This window comes from Castor canadensis, chromosome 14, assembly GCF_047511655.1.
Source record: "Castor canadensis chromosome 14, mCasCan1.hap1v2, whole genome shotgun sequence".
Classification (NCBI taxonomy): domain Eukaryota; kingdom Metazoa; phylum Chordata; class Mammalia; order Rodentia; family Castoridae; genus Castor; species Castor canadensis.
Window position 1 is genome coordinate 72560587 of NC_133399.1, and position 20265 is coordinate 72580851.

The 20265-nt window shown below is 35.9% G+C and overlaps 1 protein-coding gene across 8 annotated transcripts in view; it reads left to right on the plus strand.

The window, feature by feature from the left end:
- The first annotated feature begins 16 nt into the window (after positions 1-16).
- The window catches only part of Vps37a (VPS37A subunit of ESCRT-I), a 40603-nt gene continuing 20354 nt past the window's right edge, over positions 17-20265 (plus strand). For 3 of the 8 annotated variants that reach the window (XM_074054742.1, XM_074054741.1, XM_074054743.1), the window contains exons 1-5: positions 18-461; positions 8544-8618; positions 11817-11931; positions 12448-12548; positions 18694-18919. In XM_074054742.1, the coding sequence (XP_073910843.1) occupies positions 343-461; positions 8544-8618; positions 11817-11931; positions 12448-12548; positions 18694-18919 (636 nt within the window). In that variant the 5' untranslated portion in view covers positions 18-342. Of the gene's footprint in view, positions 462-8543; positions 8619-11816; positions 11932-12447; positions 12549-18693; positions 18920-20265 lie in introns of those variants that run through there. The other 5 variants (XM_020181989.2, XM_020181988.2, XM_074054740.1 and 2 more) reach the window with 4 other exon arrangements.

Here is a 20265-nt window from a genome sequence, read left to right on the forward strand (position 1 = left end):
GCAGAGGGGGAGGAGCGCGCGGGAGGGGGCGGAGCGCGCAGGTGACGGACGCTGGTGGAGTGCTGGGCGGTCCGACTGTCTCTGACTGGCTGCCCTGGGCGTCTGGGCCGCGAGGGTCGGACTGCTTGTCCCGCCGGGCAAGTTGCCCCTCTGTAGCTATAGCATGTCCCCCCAGACCCGGGAACCGCGAGCCAGGCTTGCTTAGTGAAGACTCAGCCTCCCAGTGCTTGGACCACGGGCGTCCTAGCCCGCGCCTCTGCCACTGGAGAACGACCGGGCTGAGCAGCTGGGAGAAGCAGGCCCGGAGCCTTCTAGAGCGTCGGGCCAGGGGACCCAAGGAGGATGAGCTGGCTCTTTCCCTTAACCAAGAGCGCCTCCGCAGCTGGGTCCCCCGGTGGTCTCACCAGCCTCCAACAGCAGAAGCAGCGCTTGATCGAGTCCCTCCGGAACTCACACTCCAGGTGACTGTGGCCGCTTCTCCCACCCTAGGGAGAAGTGGGGCGGAGGGAGGAGGAGGTGGGGGGTGGCGGGCTGGTCCTCCCCGCCCTCCACGGTCCTCCGGCCGGCTGCTTAGACGCGTCCTGTCGGTAGACCTGGCTTGCTGTGGGCGCGCGCTTTCTCCATTCCTCCCGGAGTTCACCTTCCTCCTCCGGATCCCGGTGTCCTGCCCGCCGCTGCCCAGCCCCCTTCCGACTTGCTCATCCCCCTTGTCACGTCGTGGCTGACAGTAATCCCTCTTAGTCTATATCCAGTGTCATTGCTATCCCTGGCTTTCTTACTACTATCCCTCTTGTCCACCTTAATTGCAGCATTGGCCAAATTGTTACAATGCTATACTTGGCTAAAGAGATTTGCGAAGAATAACCCCCTAGTTTCACCAAGTGGAAAGTAAAACTGTTGCAACATCAAAGGAAAGGGAAGCCAAAGTTTTCATCAGTGAATTCTTCTCCAAGTAACAGTCAATCCTTTTGAGTAGTAATTAAAAACTTACCCCGTTCCAATAACCTCTCCCCATCTTGTCACTGTTAGTGTCTGTGACTTTCTTACTTCCTTAATAGTCTTGGCCACACGCTAAGGAATTGCCATGTATTGTTTGGGTTGTTTTGTTATCAGAGTTTTTCATTTTATCGTGGTCAGATTAGAAATTTTTTTAATTGGAGTTATTATCAACTGGTTTGCTATAGTCTTTTTATATTGCAAATGTCTGTGACCACTAGGGTTTTAAAAAATTAGAACTTCTTTGTGTTATGAGTTTTACAATTATACTTAACAGTTTCACAGCATGTGTTTTATATGAGTGTCATCATGCCTAAACTTAGCCCTTTTTAAAATAATCTTTTCAACAATTAATGTATATGTGTATATCATGAGATAATAAAATTGAGTATTTCCTATTGAACAAGCTATTAAGGGACATTTCATTTGTTAGACACCACTAATTTTTTTTCAAAGCAAGTAAGTTTTAAATTAAATGTCTTGTTAAAAGTCAGTTGTAAAATCAGTTTGGCTAGCATGAGGCCTGTTGCAGACTGAACTTTAAGTTTATCTTGATTCCTTGTCTCAATTATTCTGCTTTTAGAAAACTTTCATAAAGTGAAAATTTGTGGCCAGAAATGCCAGTAAACCTATGTAATCCCAGATACAGAGGTAGGAGGATTGAGGTCCAAGGTCAGCCCAGGCAAAGACCCTATCTGAAAAAAGAAACTAAAAGCAAAAGGACTTGGGGTGTGGCTCTACTTAGTAGATGACTTGTAGCACCAGGCCTTGAGTTCAATCACCAGTAGTGCCAAAAAAAAAAAAGAAGAAGAAGAAAATTTGTGGTTTTGACTGAAAGGAATGGCAGACTATTATTGGTAGCTTTCATTTTGGAAAATAAAGTTCACAAAGTTCTAACAAGTGTGCAGGAGGAAAGATGTGATACTTTTCCTCATACAATGTGTGGGTCATGGTCCATACTCCTTTAAGGAAAGACGTTACATGAGAAAAAGCACAACAAATTTATTCAACCAAAGTTTTATGTTTCCTGGTAGCCTTTAGAGATGAAGAGTCAAAGCCTCAGGGAAAACTGTATTTCTATGCTTAGGTTCAATGAAGAATGGACAGCTGGGTAGAAGCATAATTGGATAAAAGCTGTGAGATAGTCACTGAGTCAACTGAGGTGGGGAGACCTAGCAGGCTGGTCCAGATTCTTGGCGTCTCTGTGTAGCAGTCCTTCTACTATGTATGGGACAGGACTCCTTGGGAATGAGAGTCTTCTAGGAAGACTTACAGGTTGCTTTGGGGGAGAGGAGTTCTAGCTTTTTTGGCTTTGAGAAAGACGAATTCTCCTTTTATGACTGCTTTGGGGGACAAAGTGGGGTGAGAAGTAGGAGGACAGAAGAAAGTCTGAGAGACTTTGCTTTTGAAGCCCTCAAATCTCCTTTAGTTCAAAGTGTCATGCTTTGGGGTATGGTTTTCTGAGCCCCAACCCAAGTCAGTCTTATTCTAAATGGTGTTCTTTATTAGCTGATAAGAACTACTCTCATAATCTATAATTGTAAAATAAGGTGACTTCATTTTTAACAAACATAACAAAAAGTTCATCCCCTTAGAAGTTGTCACCTTGGAACACTATATACTGTACTAGTCCTATTAATGCAGAAACATTTTTTAGAACCACATTTTTAGAATTAATTGGTTTTAAGCCTTTAGTATATTTTGGTACATATTCTCAGTGCTGGAAAAAAAAAATCTATTCTTTGAGGTTGGAATTGCAATTTTGAAATACTCCATAGTCCCTTACTGCTGAGACAGAAAGTGATCTAAAATTTACTTTTTGCCCTCCCAAATAAACTGAAATTGTAAAGCAGTGATTGTTCATCCAGTTGGCATAGGATCAGTGAGAACCTTAAATTGAATGGAGGAAAGATCCATTTGTGACTATTTTTTGAACCAGAAATTTTGGACATGTGACATTATCTACATATTTTACAGTAGTATGAACATATAACCTTAACTGATTCCTATAAAAAACTTGAGGCTTGATTTAATTAAAATAGTTCACACTTACAAACTGTAGTTGGATAATTCTGGAGACATTCAAATACATCATACGCTTCCAGTTGTTAAAGAGTGGGGCACAATCCCAGAAAAAGATACCATTTACCTATTCTTATTAAGTTGTCCCTTTTAACTAATGACATATTTCTAAGCTATCTAGTAAAAATGATTGATCTGTGTAGTATCCAAAAATATGTTCCTTAATTAGGCAAATTAGTAACTCACCTAATAATTAAAAGATTTGTATGCAAAGGCACCATGATTAGTTATTCTGAAGTGAACTCAGTAAAAGGTAAAAGAATGTTTTAACCATTTTATAAATAATACAAAAAATTGCTAAATTGCAAACATCAGAATATTATTACATGATGCCTACTTCACTCATTTTTCATACTCTTTTTTTTTTTCAAAAGTAAGATTAGGGTCTCTTTCTCACTGTATAAGTTTTCAACTTTATTTTTATGCTACTTTACTGAGTAGCCTTTCTCCCACTGCACTGTCTCATTTCCCTTCCAGCTCCTTATAACATTGAAAATTCCATTTTGCTAATGGATATAAACTCATTTGTAGTTAATTTAATAAATTTTTAAGTTCTTATTTTCCTTGGGCCTCTCCAAAAATTAGGTGAAATTTATAGGTATTTCTTCATTCATTGGGTGAGTGGGAGATCATCATAAATGACCCAGAGAAGATGTTTAACTAAATCACAATAACAGGTTTAAGTCTGCTATGAAAATGGAAGGTGAAAGTTATATAGACTAGGCTCAAGTACTGTATCTTCTGAATGACAGTATTAAATTTACCACTAAACTTTCTGATTTTATGTGTAGAAGAACTAATTCTGCTGTTTTTCTACATCCTGAAGAAGCTCACTTCAAGAGGCACTTGGTTTCCTATTTGGATCCATTTCGTCTGACTTCTTGAAATAGCACTTGTTTTTATTCCATTTTCCCCTCTGCAGAGCCACAGACTTAGTGGAGGTTGGGCTCTTTCAGCCTCCGAAGGTGAATATGATTGTTTACATAAATAATGATGGGCTCAACTCCATACACAGCCCACCCCCTCCTGTTGTGGAAGTCCAACTCTTGACTTGATCTTGGTAAATGGGAGTTGGAAGGGAAGTCTTCTGGGAGGGGCTCAAAATAATGAAAAGGATGTATGGGAGGAAAAACAGATGGGTGTAAGAAATGCCTCTGATGTTTTGGGTACTATTGTGTAACATGGACTTCTGGAACTATTTGTATCATGAACTGACCATTGACTATGGTAAAATAGAAATATGATGTTTTACTACTAAATTAAACAACTCTGGAAGCTTCCTTCCCCTGTACTACTTGTAGTTTAAGGTAAACAACTCCTCACTACTAAAGGCACTTTCACTTTGGTTTTCAGTTACTTACATTTGAGACTATCTGAAGTGGTTATACTTACTAATCTTACTTCTTCAGAAGTGAAGCCTTTAAGTAGTATTTCTCTAGATTGCACCAACAGTCAGAAAATATTAAAAAACTGATGGTCTTAGCAGTGACTATTCTAGCCAGAACTCTCTCACAATATTTAAAGTAAGTTAATTTCCTTATCTCTAGAACAACAACCTGCAGATATGTTGAGTGGTAATTATAATTTATAATTAACAATGTAAACTCAACATTATACAAATAATAATCCTCCTTTATTACCTTTTACCTGTATCTCCCAGGTAAAGGACTTCTGCATTCATTTAAATAATAATCAATTACATGATAACTCTGGTGCTATTTTTCTTCTGTATTCAACAAGAGTATCTTATTTAGGAGTTAGTGCTTTTATCAGAATTTTTGTTTCTCTTTCACCCTGGTGCATATAGATTCATTTTTTCTATGCACCTGGTGCATATAGATTCATTTTTTCTTAATGAAAGAAAAAATGAGCAAGATGTCAGGAAATTCAGATGTGTCATTGCCTGGCAGTATAATCTTGGATGGTCATGTAATTTTTATAGGCTTTATGACTTCATGGGTACATGCAGGTGCTAGTTTTCTTTTATTCCTCTAAGGATATTGATTACACAGACTTAACAGTCTCCTTTTGGTCTGTTAATTTGTGTTTTTGGTTTGTTGAGCTTCCTGCATGCCTTCCAGAGTTTTATGTGTTTGAGATTTCTCATTGGCTTACTGAGGAAACATATTGTCTTTGCCATGACTTGCCTCTGAGGATGAAGGAAAATGAATAACTTGTTCCTTTATGGGGCAAGCTGATAGTTGTCTTCTGGGAGTCAGCAGCTGCCCAGAGTTTGGTAACTTCCTGAAGCACTGCTATTTTAGAGGCTGCTCACTGTGATTTGCTGAATACAAATATTATTGCCATTTACTGGTTGGGACAAGTAGGAGGAGAGTTACCTAACCTACCCTGCTACATATGTCACCTCACTCATTACTCTGAGAAATGCTCCTACCCTTCCCCATCCCTGCGTATTCTTAGTTTGCACTGATTAGGTTCAGTGAGTTAGAGGACCTTCAAATGGCTCCTAACTTTGTATTAGTCATTTGTTTTGGATTGCAATTATTACCTGTATTTATGTTCTTTTTCTTTATTTTCATCCTTTTCCTTAAATCAAGTCACATCTTTTATCTTTCTGGACTTCCTCAAAATTTCTTGTCTACTTATGACACTATTTGCTTTTCAATGCTGTTATGGATTTTATTTTAAATATCTATTTTAAGCTGAACATTGTGGTTCCCACAATTGTAATCCCAGCTACTCAGGAGGCAGAGATTGGGAGGATCAAAGTTTGAGGCCAGCTTGGGCTAGAAGTTCATGAGACCCCAACTCAAGACATGAAAGCTAGGCATGCTGCACAAATGTCATTCCAACTACATGGGCATAAAAATGAGACCCTATTCGAAAAAATAACTAAGAAAGGGCTGTCGGGGGGGATGGCGTTCAAGTGGTAGAGCACCTACATAGCAAGTGCAAGGACCTGTGTTCAAACCCCAGTACTGCTCCCCGCCCCAAGAAATCTGTTTTGATATGTTATGGAGATGTAGATGGGAAAGGAAAATTGTCTATTTTCCATCTACATTCTTTAAGCATCTGAATCCCTTATTTGCAAAATTTACATATAAACTATTACTTGAATTACCCAGGACTGTAGGAAATCATTGTCTTGAACTGATCTTCTTTAAAACATCACTTTACTTTCAGGTCAAGCTGAGTTCTCTTTCAGAACAGAAACACACCATACTCATCTCATTGCCTCGCAAGATGCTATAGATACATGATACCTGTTCAGTTGAACTCTGCCTTGGAAAATCCTAATTTACACAAAATACAAACCAAGCAAAAATTATTGCTTATTTCATAAAGAAATCTTTAAATAATGCCTCTATTGCATTTTAAGTTTTAGGGATTATCAAAGAAATAAGAATACCAGTTAAATATATATTTTGATTAATTAATTTTCTACTATCTTAGCTTTATTTAGCCACAAACAGATTTGGAGGCACTGAAGTAAAACCACATTAATTCTCTTCTTTCAGAGAATTTAGCAAAATTATTAATAGTACCACTCCGCCTCCGATGTAGCTGAATTGTAGAGCACATGCCTAACGTGTAAGACTCTGGGCTTCATCTCCAGCACACATGCGTGCGTGCACACACACAAACAAAATAGTACCACTGTCAACATAAAGATGCAGTTATAAGAATGTTTATCACAGCATAACTTTTAATAGTAAAAATTGGAAAAATATCTAATAGTAGCGAATAGGTTAAATAACAGCATGACCACATACTAAAACATTTGTAGCCATTAAAAATGGTAATGTAAGATAACATTGTCACTGATGTAAATTTAGAGAGATAATCACAAGGAATCCTGTGGGAAAAAAGAGCAAGTTTCAAAATTGTATGTAGAATACAATTGTATTTTCATTGTAAATAAGGGTGTGAATATAGAAAATTAGAATAGTGGTTGTCTTGGTGATAAGAGATCCTGGGTCATTGTTATATTCTCTTTGTTTATTCTTTTTTCAATAAGAATGAATTAATTTTGAATAAGTTTTTTAAGGTTATTAAGGTAGCAAAATGTTCAAAATCACATTTATAAGCTACTCAGGGGATGATTCTTATTTTGATTAAGTAGAAACTAACACCCGCCTGCCATTTTGTCTGATGCAGCTAGTAAAACTGCATTGTTGCCATGATTAACTTCTTTTACAATTTGCTAATGGTGGTTCAGTTCTCAGTAAAAGGTGATGATATGAGTGTCGCTTTTTGTTTTTATTGATACCTTATTTGTGAACAAAGCATGTAAAAAAGTTTAATGTTAACAACATAACAGTGGGGGAAATGAATTGGATATTCCTTAATTGAAAAATTTAAGTAAAAATTTAATGAAATTCATTTTAATATCTTATGAAAATGTTCTATAAAAACTTACATAGTACCTGCAAAACTAATGAGTTAAAACTTTAGTATCACAAATCCAGATGGGGCCCTACTTAGATGCATGCGAAATGCTTCTCTAATAATAGCTAAAATATTGAATGATTATTTGCCTAGTACTATGTCTTATAACTTTTTTAGGTAGATAGATACTTTTAACATCCCTATTTCCCATTTGAGAGAAAAGTCTTAGCTTGAGGAACTTGCCCATGCAAGTTAATGATATTGGCAGAATTTGAACCCAGGTCATCTAATTTAAAAGGCTTAAGAGGCTTTATATTCTGTTACCAGTAACAAAGACCTCCAAATGGTGGCTTCAACAAGAGATAAGTTTATTTTTCTCTCACATAAAAGAAATTAAGAGTCTGGCAATTTCAGTAATGAGGGACTCAAGCTACTTCTTTTATTCTGCTTAGCCATCTCTAGCACGTGGCTCTCATTCTTATGGTCATTCGTGGTCCAAAATGGCTACTAGAACTCCAGCTATCAGATCTAAGAAGGAAGTAGGAAGAAAGCAAGAAAGGCAAAATGAACTCATACCAGTTGTCAGCAACTTCCTTATAAACATTAGCTGTGACTTAAGTCTTTACCAGCAACTACTCAGAAGAAAGACCAGAACATTGCTACCCAGAATAAAATCAGGCTTCTCTTGGGAAGAACGTGAATATTTGTTTTTGGAAAGCAGCCAGCAGCTCATATCCTAAGACTACACTAGATAATAGCAGAGTTGTTATTAGAACCCAGACATCTTGCTAACTAGCTTGTACACCACTGCTACTATTAATGATGAATTGGATAAAATGATAGTAAATCAATCTGGCATTAATTCAAGAGTTTTTCCTTGTCACTTTTATCAACATCCTACTCCTACCCCTTGGATATTTCAGAATATTATTGTTTGCTTATTTGGGAAGCTGTTCTAACTATAATTTTTCTCTCAGGATACAAGTTATGGATGCTATCCAGATTCTGTTATTAAAATTAAAAATAGTTTTAGTAAATGCTAACATTTAATGTTTATTTTTAACTTTGATGATTTTATAGCTTTTGATAATTTTCCTCCAAATTTTCTCTTACAGTATAGCTGAAATACAGAAAGATGTGGAATACAGATTGCCATTCACTGTAAACAATCTGACAATTAACATTAATATGTGAGTAGATTTGTGTCTTATTTTCTCATATAACAGGATTTAAATTTTTTGTTTTCTTTCTCTTAATTAGTATTAGAAGTAAGCTGTTCAAAGTAAACTTATTTTAAGTAGGTATAATTTATAAAAATAATGTCTAATTTAGTGAAATTTCAAAAATTTAAGACATCACTGATCTTTAGATTGATATTAGAAAGAACTATAAAAGAAATACAATTAAAAGGTGCACTAATAATCTTTAATATTATAGTTTTTATTATTAGCAATAGTCTTAGCTAGGGGTAGGCTGGAAAATGGTAATTACAAAGGGATCATATGTGGACAAGTAATAGAGATAGATTCAAATTTACATCAGAAATAAGTTAAAATATTCAAAATGTCAGCAACAAAGACACTAAATCAACCAGAAAGTTCAAGTTTTGATTTGATCTATTATTTTTAGGAGAAAAAAGTTAAAAATATCATCACTAGATTTTTTTATTTAAGTCACAAAGAGAACAAGTTGGACTAAGTGATTGCCTATGCACCTATTTAGCCTTAAATGCAACTACCAGCTTCTAGTGTGAAAGAATTAAATTTTTACTCCAGACTGCCGTAGGTGGCTGGATGCTAGAGCAAATGTTCGGTAACAAGGCATCTAATTTGAAGACAAGACCCATGCCTTATTCATCTTCATGTTTCATTGCCTATCATAGAGCCTGCATATAGGAGGCCTTATTAAATACTAGTTTCATGAATAAAATTTTTAACTATATAAAAGAAGTAGTTTTATTTCTTATCAAATGCCCAGGTAGAGCTAGGTAGAAGAGTGACAAGGACCCAGGTTTTTTTTCCTAATAGTGCTTCTAGCTAATAGTTTTCTGAGCCAACAGAGAAAGAGAGTTTAAAGTACATATGTTAATCTTAATTTTGAAGTACTTCAAATAAGGTTAAACTCTTCACTTGTTTTTTCTTTTTTTTTTTTTTTTAATTTTTTTTCTCATTTTTCTTTTATTATTCATATGTGCATACAAGGCTTGGTTCATTTCTCCCCCCTGCTCCCACCCCCTCCCTTACCACCCACTCCACCCCCTCCCACTCCCCCCCTCAATACCCAGCAGAAACTATTTTGCCCTTATTTCTAATTTTGTTGTAGAGAGAGTATAAGCAATAATAGGAAGGAACAAGGGGTTTTGCTGGTTGAGATAAGGATAGCTATACAGAGCATTGACTCACATTGATTTCCTGTGCATGGGTGTTACCTTCTAGGTTAATTCTTTTTGCTCTAACCTTTTCTCTAGTACCTGTTCCCCTTTTCCTATTGCCTCAGTTGCTTTAAGGTATCTGCTTTAGTTTCTCTGCATTAAGGGCAACAAATGCTAGCTAGTCTTTTAGGTGTCTTACCTATCCTCACCCCTCCCTTGTGTGCTCTCGCTTTTATCATGTGCTCATAGTCCAATCCCCTTGTTGTGTTTGCCCTTGATCTAATGTCCACATATGAGGGAGAACATACGATTTTTGGTCTTTTGGGCCAGGCTAACCTCACTCAGAATGATGTTCTCCAGTTCCATCCATTTACCAGCGAATGATAACATTTCGTTCTTCTTCATGGCTGCATAGAATTCCATTGTGTATAGATACCACATTTTCTTAATCCATTCGTCTGTGCTGGGGCATCTTGGCTGTTTCCATAACTTGGCTATTGTGAATAGTGCCGCAATAAACATGGATGTGCAGGTGCCTCTGGAGTAACAGTCTTTTGGGTATATCCCCAAGAGTAGTATTGCTGGATCAAATGGTAGATCGATGTCCAGCTTTTTAAGTAGCCTCCAAATTTTTTTCCAGAGTGGTTGTACTAGTCTACATTCCCACCAACAGTGTAAGAGGGTTCCTTTTTCCCCGCATCCTCGCCAACACCTGTTGTTGGTGGTGTTGCTGATGATGGCTATTCTAACAGGGGTGAGGTGGAATCTTAGTGTGGTTTTAATTTGCATTTCCTTTATTGCTAGAGATGGTGAGCATTTTTTCATGTGTTTTCTGGCCATTTGAATTTCTTCTTTTGAGAAAGTTCTGTTTAGTTCACATGCCCATTTCTTTATTGGTTCATTAGTTTTGGGAGAATTTAGTTTTTTAAGTTCCCTGTATATTCTGGTTATCAGTCCTTTGTCTGATGTATAATTGGCAAATATTTTCTCCCACTCTGTGGGTGTTCTCTTCAGTTTAGAGACCATTTCTTTTGATGAACAGAAGCTTTTTAGTTTTATGAGGTCCCATTTATCTATGCTATCTCTTAGTTGCTGTGCTGCTGGGGTTTCATTGAGAAAGTTCTTACCTATACCTACTAACTCCAGAGTATTTCCTATTCTTTCTTGTATCAACTTAAGAGTTTGGGGTCTGATATTAAGATCCTTGATCCATTTTGAGTTAATCTTGGTATAGGGTGATATACATGGACTTAGTTTCAGTTTTTTGCAGACTGCTAACCAGTTTTCCCAGCAGTTTTTGTTGAAGAGGCTGCTATTTCTCCATCGTATATTTTTAGCTCCTTTGTCAAAGATAAGTTGCTCATAGTTGTGTGGCTTCATATCTGGATCCTCTATTTTTTCGTATTGAGAATTAATTGTTCTTCACTTGAAAGAATTTATCTCACAATTGGAAGAGAGGTGTTAACTGGGACATTTAGAAGGGAGTCAGAACCAAGGCATGATGACAGTGAAAGTATTTCAATCCTAGTACTTTCCATTTTATCCACTTACTCTTTAGAAATAGAATAGATACTAGAATTGTTGTTGGCAGCATTTCATAAGTTAAAAAATTGCAAGAAAACTTTATGGCTAGAACCAGTGATCCCATAAGTAGTCAAAATGAGTTGTGTAATTCACATGATACAAATGAGTTATCTAGCTTTTAGCTGAGATTTTTTACAGCTTGGTATATTATGTTTGAAAGCAATTAATTGACATGGTGTAGAGACTAGTCTATAATTTGTGATGTCTATCTTTCACATTTAGGTTTTACTGTGCTCAATTACTATATAGTCTTTTTATCAAAGTTCAATGTTTTGTATATTCAGAGTCAGCTCAACTATAATAAAGCACTTATTACTAAGTAATTAATCCATAGATAGTATGAAAATTTAATATGCTCTTAACTGACTTTGATTTAGAATTATGTCTGTATAACATAACACTTACTGTTTTTAATCTGTGGTACCTTTACCAGATTGCTTCCTCCACAATTTCCTCAGGAAAAACCAGTGATCAGTGTTTATCCACCAATCCGACATCACTTAATGGATAAACAAGGAGTATATGTTACTTCTCCATTAGTAAGCAATGTATGTATATGGTATGGTTTATTTCAGAGTGATATAACAAGCCTATTACTCATTTATTAAATATTTTAGAAACCTGAAATGTGTTTAAAATTTCATTTTAGAGTCAGCAATTGTCCAAAAAATGTTTCCCTTTGTATAGTAGGTAATACTGTGTTTATTTAAGAATAAGTCTTGAAGTTCTTGGATATGATATAGCTGATTAATGTAAAAGACTGTAACTTAAATGTACTATCAGTATTTAACTTTGAACCCTCAGATTGTAGTAAATAGTGAAATGTTTTACCTCCATTAATGACTGAATGGACTTTTAACCTGATCTGCTAGTTACCAAATATTTATAGTATTGATTATATAAGAAAATGACATAAGTTGTGGACTGCTATTATGTTCAGTTTGCTTTTCTGTTTATTCTTCACCTGCAAACATGGGTTAAGATTTAGCATAATATCCCAATGGGACTTTATAATCATTTTTTGAGAGTAATTTTAATCATCATATATTACTATTAACTTTCAGTTTACAATGCACTCAGATCTTGGAAAAATTATTCAGAGTTTATTGGATGAGTTCTGGAAGAATCCTCCAGTTTTAGCTCCTACTTCAACAGCATTTCCATAGTAAGTATATTTATAACAATAAAAACTTCTGCATATTGTTTCATTTAGCAAAGAAATCAAAATGTAGTTTAAAAAAATGATGTTAAAAGAAAACCTGATCTCCACATCCCCACCTTGTCACAAATGTCTACACTATTCACAGGCAGATGTATTTTCCAAGCTTAGCTATTTCTTCTAATATTTACCTTCATTTTTCTGAATAATATGTACATAGTGCTGTCCCATTTCTTTCATTTTATGTATTATCTATATAATAGATGAAGATTTTATCTAGCTTTCACAAAACTTCCCTTCTCTTCATCCTTCCAGTAAAATTATATTGTGACTTTTATGTAAGTCTGTATTTTGTGTTTTTATTACTTTGACTCTAAATATTACCTGAGCCAAGTATGTTATCATTTTACTTTTTTCTTGATTTAATAGTTACGTTAATGTTCCAATGACTTTGTTTTCTTAGAACTTCTTAATTTTCCACATCTTCTTAAATTTTACGATCTTAAATTTTCACAGGGCTTTTACCAATTCTAAAAAAGTACCTGTTCCTGAGATGTGGCTAAAGCAGTAGCCACATGAAGCTCTGATTTCACACCCCAGTACTATCAAAAAAAAAAAAAAAAAAGTAAAAATATCTCTTAATATGTATTTTTTTTTTACATCATACCAGTCAAGCAATCTCTAGGCTCCATGTTTTATTGTTTTGTTTTTTCCCCTTGTAGACAGTCCTCCACTTTTCTTCTTTTTTTTTCTTTCCTTCCTTTTTTCTTTTATTGTTGTGCTGGTGGGGGTACATTGTGGAATGCTCACTATTCCCTCCATTTGAGTTACTATCTATGATTATCACACAGCTGTCATCTAGGAATTTCCCTTTGTTGTCTTCTTCAGATTTTCCTTTACTACTTAATATTAGATTCTCTATTTCTTGGATTTTATATTTTTTATCTTTGTTAGTTTCTTGGCTTACTGTTTTCCAGTAGTTTTCTGAATAAAATACTTTCTAGTTATTTAGGATGCATAACAATTACTTTAGAACTTGTACTTAAAATAATAACATTTATTTTCTTTGGAATCTGTAATTTGGTGATGACCAGTGGTGACTGCTTATTTTTGCTTCACTTTTTGCGTTAGTTGGCATGGTTTGAAGAAGTTTAAGGGTTGAATCATCTGGAGGCTCACTTAATTCTCAATGTCTGGCTGTTACTGTTGGCCCAATACTGAGACCTCAGTGGAGGCTATCAACTGATCCTTTGATATGTGGCCTAGGCTTCCTCATAATATGGGGTATTGGGTTCTAGGAGAGAGAGGTCAAAACAGCCAAGTGGAAGCTGGACTGCCTGTCCGACACAGTCCTGGATCATTTGATGTCATTTCTGCTGCATTTTTAAGTCCTATCCAGGCTGAACGGGCAGGAGAAATAGATTCCATCTCTCAACAGGGTGACAAAGCTCAAGAAGAGCATGTGGGCCTGGAAATCTGCTGATAACTGTTCTGGAAGATACAATGTATCAGAGTTCTGGCCACAAGAATTCAGCTCTTTTTCTATATACAAAAATATATCCATCCCCTTTCCCAAGAACTTCCAGAATTCACTGTGTTTTAGAATCAGGATTGTGTTCACATTTCCAGCTTTTACTGCCTATATCAGCTTCAGGTACAGATGTGGTTTCTCAGATGTATTCTTCAGTAACAATTCTTTATGATCTGAAGACTGGTGAATTAAAATGACATATTATACAGGGTATGCCCCTGACATACCCATCATACTGGAAGAACAAGCCTAAGATAACCACTATAGACGGTTCCAATCAAAAAGGAAAATAAGAAACATAGGAGCTGCTGCCCCATAAGAAATCCAAAAATCCACATTTCTTTATTGAGGACTTAATCTTACTATGAGAGAGTGATTTTTTCCCCAGAATAAGTCTGGATAATTAGGTCCGCTTTTGAGTCTTCTTTCTATCAAATGTATACCTTGGGTTGAGGATGTATAGCTTGGGTTGAAGCCTTGGGTTCCATCCCCAGTGCCACAAGAAAAAGAAGAAAAAAAGGAAGAAAAAAGTGGGATGAAATTAAAACAAAAAAAGATTACTTTACTAGAAATGACAATGTAAATCTCTGTATATTAAAAGGGCCCATGAAACACATTGAAAAAGACCTGTAACAACTTGCATCATCATGAAGCTTCAGATTACCAAAGATTAAACAAATAAGTCATAAAAGATCAGAAATAAAGTGACATTGGATATCTTAGTGAAAGCCTATATATAAATAACAGAGCTGTGCCTTTAAAAGTCTGAATGAAGAAATGCACCAACCTAGAATTTGAACTATACCAACTATCCAATATGAGAGTATGTTCAATGTGTTTATTGAATTTTTTAAAAGTTTCACAATTTATTTTCCAGGTTTCTTTGACTTGGAAGATAAATATATTTTCCAAAAATCGCCACATCAATATTTCTAGTCACACATGTTCTTTCAGAGCCTTGCCCCTTGCCCATCACCAAGAAAAGCTTATTTCTCCTCCCTTGGATCTGGTCAAGACTTTGAGATTGCCTCAACAAATGGAATGTGGCAAAAGTGACTCTGGGTGACTTTAGCAGCTAAGTCATAGAAGGCAATATAACTTCTCATAGCTGTCTCTCAAGAGACACAGGCTGCATGTGCTTGTATTCTTGGAAGTGAACCATCATGTAAGGAAGCCTACAGCACAGAGAGACCGTGTCTAGGTATATCAGCTGATATCCCCAGGTAAAAGCTGGGAGCAAACTGATGATGAACTCAGCATACATGAGCTCTCTCTGATAACCCTTGCCTGAACTCCAGATTAGACCAAAATAAGTATTTTCATTGTTTTAGGCAATAATTTTGTAGATAATATATTTATGGGGCCTTAATAACTGCAATTGATTTTGGTACCTGAAAAATGGAATACTGCTATGACATACACACAAAAATCTAAAATGTGGGAGTGACTTTGAGACAAACAGGTGAAAACTGGAAGTACACTCAAGTAAGTATGAAAGAAGGAAGGGCCTCCAAGACTGTGGGCAAAACCTGATTGCCTTTGGTCAAAGGAGATGATCATTGGAAGGGGAACTTTGTATTACTGAAAAGTTAACCAATACTCTTGCTTCAGTAATGTGGAAAACAGAAAATGTACCTAGTGAATTGGATGATCTAGCCAAGGAGATTTCTAGTCACTGTTAAAGGTGCCACATGACTTCTACTGGCTGTAGTAAAATGAGACAGCAGAGGGAAGATGAAGTTGCTAAATGTAAACAATTTCCTGAGATGGAAAATAAACTTACTTCCAAATTCCCTAAGATACTCAAATTAAGAGACAGCCTGAAAAGCAAAGTTCAAACCTCTTTCAGTGGTGTTAACAAAGGATCTTCTAGAATCAAGGCAGTGCCTTAGGGAACTGTTCAGTAAGAAAAAGGCCTTTCTAAAAATCTTAAGGGCATGTTCTCTCAGCAGCCTCACTTGAAGCCCAGAAGCTGATTTTGCAGAGTCTTTGGAGTATTGCTTTTTGTCTGTTGAAATAAATGAAGAAAATGGATTCATAAGAAAACCATAAACATTTTAAAGGAATTTTGTCATCTTAGTCTAAAAGGGACAGAGATAGTTTCAAATGAAGAGGTCTTTGGACCCTTAGACATCTGCAGTCCAGAAGCAGGGTAAAAACACTATTCATCTGCAAATAATGTCTACATATTTTCTTTTTCTCTTTTTTTACCCCTACAGTGTTGGGATCAAACCTAGGGCCTAGTGCATGGGAGGCAAGTGTGCTCTACCACTGAACTATATTCCTAAACTTTCTTTTTTTTTATGAAACTCCTTTTAAGTTTGATATTATAGCTTAGCTTATTATGCCTATTTTTTATTTCTTCTCCCCATGGTATTGCTTTGCTTTATCTCTAAGGCCTTAATTTCCAAGAACTTCCTTCTCGTTCAGAAGCCAGATACTATCTATGACAGACACTGCTTGCAAATCTCTTAGCCAGCTCATCTAGTTCATTAGGTACCTCAATGTTCTCCCCTGCACTTTTTGCCTTCCTGCTATCTATGTCCCAGAGTCCTGAGTCTTTATTTTTGGATAAAGAAGTTGGGTATTCTTTATCTAAAAACTGTATTTCTTGTGTTCGATAGTGGTAGGTTTGGGTATAAACTCATTTAATTTATTTGAAAATATAAGCCAAAAATTTACTTGCTCCATTTCAAATAGGTTTTGTGATACAGTGCACATTATTATAAATTAAGTTTGGTGCACTTATGGATTGTATCTGTAGTGAGTTCAAAATAAAGTATATTGTTTCAAAATTATTAAAACTTTAATCAGGGATAGTATAAATATTCTTTCATGTTGATCATATTGTTTCGCACTTCCTCATTATTCCTTATGGCCACAAAGTATTCATTTTATGGATATACTATAAACATTAGCAAGATTCCCATTGATGGAGATATTTGTTGTTTCATTTCTAATCTTTCCTAAAAGACTTGCCCTTCTTCATTGCCCTCAGTGCTGCAGTAAATATGTTTCCCAAATATTAGATTGGTTGGACAAATTCTAGAATTAGTGATTTTGATTAATATTGCAATGTTATCCCTCATGGTAGTTATACCACTTTCTAGTCCTGTGTACAGTACCTATTTTCCATACCCTTTTCAAATATAGGATAGCATTGAAATGGATATTTGCCCATTTATAGGCAAAAAATAATGTTAACATCATTTTAGTTGTATTTGTCTTATTAACAGGAAGTTGAGCATCTTTTCCTGTGCTTTAAAGATATTTTATTTTCTTTTCTGCAACCTGGATATACTGTTCTATTCTCTACTTTGCTACTGGATTGTTAGTTCTTTATCAGCTTGTAGGAAATATTTATATATTAGAGAAATTATTCTTTTTCATGTGAAATGTGAAAATATTTTTATCTTTGTCTTGTTTGTTTGTTTGTTTTACTGGGGATTGAACCCAGGGCCTTGGACATGCTTAGAAAAGCACTGAGCTAAATCTCCAACTGTATTTGCCTTTTTCACCACATTTTTTATTAGCATGTATTAGTTGTACAGTGTGGGGGTTTTCATTATGCTATTTCCATACAGGTATACACAATTATATTCACCACCTCCCCCCAATTCCTATTTGTCTCATAAAGGGCCTGTCATGTAGATTTAAACTGTTGTGGAATTTTATCATTATTTTGTTTTATAACTTCTGAATTTTGGATCACAAAAGGTCTATTTTCACCTGAAGTTTGGAATATCCCACAAATTTCTTTAGTTTTTTACTGTTTTGTTTTGATGGCACTAGGGTTTGAACTAGGGGGCCTTGCACTGGCTAGGTAGACACTCTACCACTTTAGTCATCCACTAGTCCTTTTGTTTGCTTTAGTTATGTTTCAGGTTAGGGTCTTACATTTTTGCCTAGGCCAGCCTCAGACCATAATCTTCTTACCTAAGGCCTCTTGTATAACTGAGATCACAGACATATACCACCATGCCCAGCTTACTGATTGAGATGGGGTCTCATGAACTTTTTGCCTATGCTGGCCTAAAACCATGATCCTCCTGATCTCCATCTTCAGAGTAGCTGATTAAATCACAAGTCCATAATGCTGTGCTGTTCTCTTTCTAATATATATACATGCTTCTATGTAAGTCAGTTTTTTAATATTTAATTATTTTAGTAGCTCATTTGCACATTTAATTTTCCTTTAAAGCTTTCTAGAAAGATAGTCTTGAGTTTCAGTTAGATTTTGCCAAGCCCAATGAAATCTACTTAGTAGCATCCATGTGAATAAATTTTCTGAATTAAATATTCTCCCTTTTATCTATGAAGAAACTGATTGAGGCCTGTGGGATACTAGAAACTCAAAATTGCCCTGGTTACTCACTTTCACTCTGACTGGTTGAACTGTATATTTTCTAGAGCATTCATCTTTTTCATACAGAAACCACAGTTCTCTTTCTGTAACTTTCTATCTTATCAATTTACATAACATTTAATTTACATAACATTTAGTTTAGTCATTACATGTGTGGAAGTGTGTGACTGTTTTTATTTAGAACAATTTAGGAGTAAGTGTACATATTTTACCCCTATCATCTGATCTAATAATTCTTCTCTTTTTTTCTTTAGCCTGTACAGTAACCCGGGTGGGATGCCTCCTTATACTTCTCAGGGTTTCCCATTTCTTCCTCCATATCCTCCACAAGAAGCTAACAGGAATGTCACTTCTTTGTCTGTTGCCGACACTGTTTCTTCTTCAACAACAAGTTACACCACTGCCAAGCCTGCTGCTCCTTCATTTGGTGTCCTTTCAAGTCTGCCATTACCAGTCCCCACAACAGAAACTTCAGCACTGGTTGGTATCTTCAGTAATCTATATTAAGTACCCATGATACACATTTAGTCAGCAAACATTTACTATGTATCAGCTACTGCACTAGTAAACTGTCCCTGGTGCCTCAGACTGGGCCTGGCATATATAATAGATGCTCAGTAAAAGTGAGGCAGATACATGAATGAATGAATTTGTGTTTGAGGCCAGATTTTGAAATGGTTATGTGCTTGCCAGGATAACAAAAAGATATATAAGGCATCCTGTGAGAGGCCATGATATTGACAAAAGCCTTGGGATACATGCCAGGTGTATTTAGTGAACAAGCTGTAATAGGCCTCTCTGGTTGTCAGTGGGGTGTAGGCAAAGGCACAAGAAGTGATCATACAGAAGAAGCAGGTGTCAGGTTAGGAAGGTCTACTATAGCCTGCTAAAGGCTTCAGATATCCTACAATTAAAAATTGTATGTCCTTGAGAAAGTTAACTGAAGAAAGTTCAGGAGTGAAGCTCATGACTTGCTATTACATATGTTAGAGAGGGGAGACTAACACTTTGTGCATAGAATATTTACAAGGATTTAAAAACTGTCAGTTTTGACCCTTAGTGAATATCACCTCTAATATTGCTAAAATATTGTAAAACTTTATTATCCAGCATCGCTAATTTCAGAGTTTGTAATTATTTAGCATATATACCCAAATGGACTGTTTTTCCAAAACCTTCCATTATTTATTGTGTTCATGAAGATTATAAACAACAATTAGTATTAACAAAATTTCAAGAGAATTTTTCAAGGGTCTTCATGTTTAAAAAAATCATGTAGATTCAAACAGTGGATGTCTACCCTACTGTCTCATCTATCTTAGATACATAATTATTCAGACTACTGATAATTTATGAAGTTTTTCTGTACTTATTGTTTTTTTCACTCAAGAGAAATATATTCATCTAAATCAGTAAAATCCACAAATCACTCTTCATACCTGTCATAGATACGCTTAAGAGATTTAGTTTGCAACCATATACTTGCCCATGAAAGAGAGCTGACACTGGCTCTTATAAAGCCCTCAGAAAAAGAAAAGAAAGTGAAGGTAGGGAGATGAATATGATTTCAAATGCATGTGTGAAAGTGGAATAATAAACCCATTGAAAATTGTTCAAAAAAAGGGGAGAGGAAATAAGACAAAGTATTAGAGGTGTTGAATTTGATCAAAGTATATTACATGAATATATGGAAATATCACAATGAAATTCCTTTGTACAATTAATACACACTAATAAAGGAAGAGAAAACAAAGGAACCTTGTATGTAAAGATTACACTGAAAAAAAATTGAAGAGAGGAGCATAAGGACAGTGTAAAGTGCAAAG